Source organism: Olea europaea, chromosome 14 (genome assembly GCF_002742605.1).
Source record: "Olea europaea var. sylvestris chromosome 14, O_europaea_v1, whole genome shotgun sequence".
Taxonomy (NCBI): Eukaryota; Viridiplantae; Streptophyta; class Magnoliopsida; order Lamiales; family Oleaceae; genus Olea; species Olea europaea.
Window position 1 is genome coordinate 11,623,978 of NC_036250.1, and position 7,899 is coordinate 11,631,876.

At 35.9% G+C, this 7,899-nt stretch overlaps 1 protein-coding gene across 1 annotated transcript; it reads left to right on the top strand.

Annotated features, from left to right (window-relative positions):
* The first annotated feature begins 1,732 nt into the window (after window positions 1-1,732).
* Window positions 1,733-5,874, top strand: LOC111409177. The gene has a single exon (XM_023039160.1). The coding sequence runs from the start codon at window positions 2,670-2,672 to the stop codon at window positions 5,487-5,489; it is 2,820 nt and encodes a 939-aa protein (XP_022894928.1). The 5' UTR covers window positions 1,733-2,669; the 3' UTR covers window positions 5,490-5,874.
* Window positions 5,875-7,899: the final 2,025 nt, after the last annotated feature.

Genomic DNA, 7,899 nt, shown 5'->3' on the forward strand with positions numbered 1-7,899 from the left:
ACTACACAATCGTCACCTGTACCACACCACCACAACCATTAACAACAAAAAAATTGAGGATCGCCACCTGCACCACACTACCGATGAAATCTACCATAACCACCGCCAACAACAGCAAAATCGACCACCATCACCATTGCCCTCTGTACTACACCACCACATCCACCAACAATTATTGGTGTGTAAAGATGATGTTCAGCAATGTTGTGCATAGAGCCACCACGTCTTCCTATGACCACAACCACCAGATCAGTCAAACAATCCTCAAATAGTCGTCGCCATCACCACTACACAATACCACCGCTCATATCAATGATCACCACAACCTTCTTAGGTCGGAAAGAGAAAGAAAAAAAACCCCCCAAATTGTAGTGACGTTATGTTGACGAACTGCAAAAATCAGTCGGTGTCGAAGCTCCATCGTCGAGTTCTCAGTCGATCGGTGCAGCTCCTTCGTCGCCGATGTAGAAGAGAGAGAACGGAGAGAGGTAGAGATGATAGAGAAGAAAAATGATTTATGGTTAGGATTTGTATTATATTGATACTTGATTTGTGAATAGATGAAACTTCATTCCTGGATTTTGAATTATCGTATTTAAACCATTGGAATTATGTAATTACTAAAAAATATAGAATACACATTTCATTTTCATCCGGTAAAAAAAAAAAAAAAAAAGCCAATACACAAATTTCTAACTATTTAGTAGAACTTCTATATCTGAATTTACTAATTTAAATTCGTTAGCATAGTAAATTAATCAAATATATAACCAATAAATTATCAGTACACAAAGGTTTAGAGCATCAATGACCTTTTTTTTGGTTAATTTCAATTGGATAATGTGTAATTAATCTTATAAACACATAATTATCTAAAGTATAATAAAAAAAAAAAAAGCCAATACACAAATTTCTAACTATTTAGTAGAACTTCTATATCTGAATTTACTAATTTAAATTCGTTAGCATAGTAAATTAATCAAATATATAACCAATAAATTATCAGTACACAAAGGTTTAGAGCATCAATGACCTTTTTTTTGGTTAATTTCAATTGGATAATGTGTAATTAATCTTATAAACACATAATTATCTAAAGTATAATAAGATTATCTTAAAAGTTTTGAAACCTCTTCAGACTATACATAATTTGGCCAACGCGTATATGAGTAGATGAGATCGTATCTCTTAATAATTGTGCATTAAGGTCGTCTTCAACCCTGTACCAAGATTTAAAGTAAATTTTGCACCATTTTACTTCAAATCTTGCACCAAATTAAAAGTCATATCCAATCATTACACCAAAACTCACACTAAATGAACAATATTTAATTATTTTCTTCACTCTTTTTTTTTTTATTCTTAACAATTTATTTATTTGAAAGAAGCATCATGGATGTTGAACTCGTCATATTCGTAATGCACTGTATTACCCTTTGCTAACACTCTTACTCGTATGGATGCGTTTATTCGAACCGTGTTTCTTAATTCTTGTTTGGCTAAACAAACGATCAATTTGTACATAAGAAAAGGAGGCAAAATAGTTGGACTTTCCGAAAGGGAGCAACTTTACAAGTAAGCTAATTATTTGACTTTGAACCATTAATGCAGGAACAAAGGGTTGGGCAATGGTGGGTCCAATTAATGTAATTCAAATATTTATTAATTAAGTCAATTGTCATTTTCTCGCTAATTGTTTATGTGTGCTATACAAATACAACAACTAGTAATTTCACAGTAACCCACTGGCATGAGAGAGAAGAGAAAGAGAGGGAGAGGTGGGGTAACCGTAATCAATGAGTGTAATGTTTCTGGATTCACAACTGAGTAAATGTGCATTTATTGTGGTGGTTCTCTCTTTGATTGGCTTGCAGAAAAGAGAGAGAGAAAATGAAGTTCATATCCCCTATCAGGTGTTTGAAGAAAAGAGTAGGGGTATTCTTAGACTGATATATACTCAGCTCGAGACCTTTGAGACATTTCTTCAAACAGTTTTGTTGTCATTTTGATGTGTCCAAGTAGTTCTCTTCCACATTCAATTCTTCGGGATCTGCCTATTGTGTACTTGTGCTTTTTCTTGATTTCGCCTTGTTGGGTTTTGCATAAATTTATGCTAAAGATTGAATCTTTGGAAATAGTCTATTCTTGTTCGGTTTTATTTTCTTGATTTGCAATTATTCTTGACACTTTGAAGTGAAATCCTAAATTTATTGGATTTCACACTTCAATTCCAAAAACCTGTGGGTATAATTTACCCTTTTATTCCTTATCTGTTGTCATCATCTAATCTTCAAGAAAGGTCAACTATGGGGCTTTCTTGACCTGGTCCAATTTTAATAAATTTATATTATTTAGAGTTCTTTTCAGCTCAATTTCAAACAGTGTTTGACTGTTAGCTTAAGGCAAATGACTGGCCCTTTCCCTCCTTATGATATCGAGTTTTGATTTTTGAAAGCAAAGGTTTATTCTGGTGGAAGCCTTTGTATTTTATAGCTTTTAATTCCTTTTGCTTTTGGAGATTGGGGTTTGAATCGAGTCCCCTTTTCTGCGGTTTCGTGTTAGATGGGCTAAACGTAAAAACCAACCGCTTTGATTGATTATTCTTTCTGAACATCTCTCACACTCTTATCAGATTGATTTTGCTGTAGAAGGGAAAAAAAGGTTTTTTGATGCATATCTCACTTTGGAAGCCATTATCTCACTGTGCTTCTCTAGTCTTGGACAAAAAGAGCAGAAGAAAAGATGATTCTGATCATTCAACAGAAGAAATCAAGAGAAACCCTTTAATTCTGCAGAAATTGCGAGAGCATAAGCTCAAGGAGGCTCTCGAGGAAGCATCTGAATATGGGTCTCTTGTTAAATCCCAAAAGATGGCTTCTGATTCCATGGTCGATCAAGATGAGGGTTTGGGCCGATCACGATCACTTGCTCGACTAAATGCACAGGCAGAGTTTCTTAGAGCCACTGCTCTTGCGGCTGAGCTTACATTCGGTTCTGGGGACTCCATTCCCGAGCTTGGTGAGGCATTCTTGAAGTTCCTCAAGATGTACCCTAAGTATCAGTCTTCTGAGAGGATTGATCAACTGAGGGCAGATGAGTATTCGCATCTCTCTGGTCCCAATTCAAAGGTATGTCTCGACTACTGTGGATTTGGATTGTTTTCATTGCTACAAACTGTTCACTATTGGGAATCGTCCACATTTAGCTTGTCTGAGATTACTGCAAATTTGGGAAATCACGCTCTATATGGGGGTGCTGAGAAAGGCACCATTGAACATGATATAAAGATGAGAATAATGGACTATTTGAATATCCCTGAGAATGAGTATGGCCTTGTATTTACTGTGAGTCGTGGCTCAGCCTTTAAACTGTTAGCTGAATCGTATCCATTTCAAGCAAACAAAAGGTTGTTGACCATGTTTGATCACGAAAGCCAGTCTGTGAATTGGATGGCTCAAAGTGCTAGAGAGAAAGGTGCCAAAGTTAATAGCGCTTGGTTTAAATGGCCTTCTCTCAAGCTCTGTTCGACTGATTTGAGGAAGCAAATTTTGAACAAACGGAGGAGAAAGAAAGATTCCGCTGTTGGACTTTTCGTGTTCCCTGTGCAGTCAAGAGTTACCGGTGCAAAGTACTCGTATCAATGGATGGCCCTGGCTCAACAGAAGAACTGGCATGTTTTACTTGATGCTGGGTCGTTGGGCCCAAAGGACATGGATTCTCTTGGATTATCTTTATTTCGACCAGATTTCATCATCACGTCATTCTACAGAGTCTTTGGCTATGACCCGACAGGATTTGGATGTCTTTTAATCAAGAAATCTGTGATGTCAAGCCTTCAAAATCAGTCTGGACATGCAGGGTCAGGTATAGTGAAAATCACTCCTGTGTTTCCTCTGTACTTGAGTGATTCAATGGATAATTTTCCAGGGTTTGTAGAGGACGAAGAAGTCAATGGGAATGAAGTTAAGTCAGAAACTCGTCCAGGATCTCAGTTGCCTGCCTTTTCTGGCGCATTCACATCTTCACAGGTGAAAGATGTATTTGAAAGTGAGATGGAGCATGATAACAGTTCTGATAGGGATGGGACGAGCACTATTTTTGAGGAAACTGAGAGTATTTCTGTTGGGGAGGTTATGAAAAGCCCGGTCTTTAGTGAAGATGAATCGTCGGATAACTCATTGTGGATTGATTTAGGTCAGAGTCCACTGGGTTCTGATAAAGCTGGTCATTCAAACAAACTCAATGTGTCCTCTCCATCGCCACCAGTTTGGTTTTCTGCCAGAAAAAATCGCAGGCAAATTTCTCCAAAATCATTAAAGCTATCAAGTAGCCCGATGTTTGACAAGGAACTATATTCAGGATACCATGACCACCATGTATTATCATTTGATGCAGCTGTTCGATCAGTTTCTCAAGAGTTGGACCATTTTGAGGAGATTCCTGAAGAAGAACATTTTACTGAAAGAAACCAGGCTTCAAGAGAATATAGAACTCCAGAGTATCGACATTTTCAAGAAATTGAAGAGGAACCAGATACCAATAACAAATCACTAAATTCTGCTGTAAAAGGATACGGTCCCAACAACTTGGCTTCTGCTTCTAAACATAGAAGCATTATGAACGGTTCAGCTTCTGAGATAACTCCCTGTTCAAAGGAAAACGCAATAAGACGAGAAACAGAAGGTGAGTTTAGGTTGTTGGAAAGGAGAGAGAGAAGTAGAATGGCTGGTGGTAGATTTTTTGGCATAGAAGAGACAGAGCCGCTTGGAAGCAGGGAAAGAAGGGTATCCTTTAGCACAGAAGACAATCACAGAGCTCATCTAAACCAAACTCCAGAGCTGGGAGAATTATCAGTCACAAACCTCGACGATGAGGACTACATTAGTAATGGGGAATACGGTGATGAACAAGAGTTGGACAGGAATGAACCCGAGTTAATCTGTAAGCATCTTGATCACATAAACATGTTAGGTCTCAACAAGACAACCTCTCGACTCCGATTCCTGATTAATTGGCTCGTAACTTCATTGATTCAATTAAGATTCCCGGCTTCAAACGGAAAGGACAGTGTAACACTTGTTCAGATCTATGGCCCGAAAATTAAATACGAAAGAGGTGCAGCTGTTGCATTCAATGTGAGGGACCGAAACCGGGGTCTGATTAGTCCGGAAGTTGTTCTGAAAATGGCTGAGTCACACGGTATCTCTCTTGGCGTTGGCATCCTCAGTCACATACGGATTCTGGATAGCTCCAAACAGCAACGAGGCTCTTTGAGTCTTGACGATTTGACCCTTTGCAAGCCAATGGAAAATGGCAGACATGATGGTAAAAGTGGGTTCGTCAGAGTTGAGGTTGTCACTGCTTCTCTTAGCTTTTTGTCCAACTTCGATGACGTTTATAAGTTATGGGCATTCGTGGCTAAATTTCTTGACCCAGCCTTTGTCAAAGGGGGAGTCCTCACGACTGTTGCAGAAGAGGTAGAAGCATGAAGCCTGAAACTTGTGCTAATGTTTTACATTTCCTTTCCCCTTGCTACAAAGGGAATATGCAGAGATGCATTGCCAGTGGATGGTTCAATATCGGGGGCAGACAAACGATCCAAGTGTCAGAGAAGCAAAAGATGAAAACGTTTCCTTTTGCCCTTCTGCCGCTTCTCCTCCTCCAAGTAGGTGGCTTGTTCATTCATGTTTTTATTCGCCTTGGATTGTTTTTTCCTTTTACCTTGTGGGGTGTAGAGTTGTTTTAGAAACGTGTATCATTTCAAATAGTAATGAAGAAGTCGAGCTCATATAAGTGCGGGGAACGTTACCATCTCCAGAGCTGGTTACTGACCAAAGCATTCTGCTGTATATAAATCTTCATATTTTGCTTGCTTGAGGCTATTATACATTTTTTCTTGCTCGAGTCTTTTCCATAGGATTGGAAAAAACTCCTGAACTGAATCGAACCCGAACCAAGCGATTCTTCTTTAGTTAAATACCCGAATAAGATATTTGAATCAAGAACCAATAGGGTTTGGTTCAATTATGAGTTTTAAATGAAGAATCGAATAATAATTGAATCTCCATAATTTTTAATTTTTTTTTTATATTAAATAAGTTGCATTATTTTAAAAAAAAAATTAAATAAATTTGATTTCCTATTTCTAATTTCTAGTCTAAATCCAACTTAATCAAATTGATCTAAGTATTACCCAATCTTTCATTCTATCGTAGTATCGTTTCCGTTGTTCTGGAGAAATTGAATCGAAAGCTTGACTACACCTCCCTTTATTATTATGAGCTTGCCTTGGTTCAATTATGAGTTTTAAATGAAGAATCGAATAATAATTGAATCTCCATAATTTTTAATTTTTTTTTTATATTAAATAAGTTGCATTATTTTAAAAAAAAATTAAATAAATTTGATTTCCTATTTCTAATTTTTAGTCTAAATCCAACTTAATCAAATTGATCTAAGTATTACCCAATCTTTCATTCTATCGTAGTATCGTTTCCGTTGTTCTGGAGAAATTGAATCGAAAGCTTGACTACACCTCCCTTTATTATTATGAGCTTGCTATTAGAAGAGGATTTTAGTAGTCAAATATATGAAGAAATCAACAAATAGATGTGCAACGGATATCACTAGATTGAACTATGTTATTTTTTAAGAGCTAAAATTGAATATCTCGTTAGTTGAATTAATGCAGCATTATTGTAAATATTAAAAAATTTAATTATTATATGGAATTCAGGAACCGAACCGATGGAACTGCAACCCATTTGATTCTATAATTAAATTTGAACCCAACGATTTTACATATTAAATACTCGAATTTCGAAGAGCAGAACTATTATTGATGAAGTAATTTACTCATTTACTCATATTCTTCGAAGAATGAATCGCAAGGTGAAATTTATGAGATTGTGAAAATGATCTCTTGGTTCTGGGATCTATAATTTGCGTGAATGTTAGAAATGGATTAAACCGCAGTTTGACCTCCATTACATTACATTTTATTTTTCTCTTTTTTAGTTTTAACTACACAATTTTTCATAAAATAATCTTATACATAAACTGAAAATTTTTCCTTCTTTTCAATCACTCATTTTTCAAAAAAACACAATTCCATCCATTTTCATTTCAAAAAATGGGGACCAAACAAGGCGTAAATTCGATCTTAATGCTTGTATGCCACTTACATAACTGCTGCTGCTGCTTCTTCTATTATCTATCGTTAGTTGAATTAATGCAGCATTATTGTAAATATTAAAAAATTTAATTATTATATGGAATTCAGGAACCGAACCGATGGAACCGCAACCCATTTGATTCTATAATTAAATTTGAACCCAACGATTTTACATATTAAATACTCGAATTTCGAAGAGCAGAACTATTATTGATGAAGTAATTTACTCATTTACTCATATTCTTCCAAGAATGAATCGCAAGGTGAAATTTATGAGATTGTGAAAATGATCTCTTGGTTCTGGGATCTATAATTTGCGTGAATGTTAGAAATGGATTAAGCCGCAGTTTGAACTCCATTACATTACATTTTATTTTTCTCTTTTTTAGTTTTAACTACACAATTTTTCATAAAATAATCTTATACATAAACTGAAAATTTTTCTTTCTTTTCAATCACTCATTTTTCAAAAAAACACAATTCCACCCATTTTCATTTCAAAAAATGGGGACCAAACAAGGCGTAAATTCGATCTTAATGCTTGTATGCCACTTACATAACTGCTGCTGCTGCTTCTTCTATTATCTATCTCTCTCTCTCTCTCAATTTTTACATGAAATGCCGATAGCGGTTATTGGATTATTTTTTTCTTTTCTCTTCCAAAAAATAAATTGAAAAAAAAAAAAAAAAAAAAAAACATTATGCTGCCTTTATTTTTCGCTGTT

Coding starts and splice junctions, on each gene's coding strand:
- LOC111409177 (XM_023039160.1), top strand. CDS start 2,670: ATGCATATCTCACTTTGGAAGCCATTATCTCACTGTGCTTCTCTAGTC.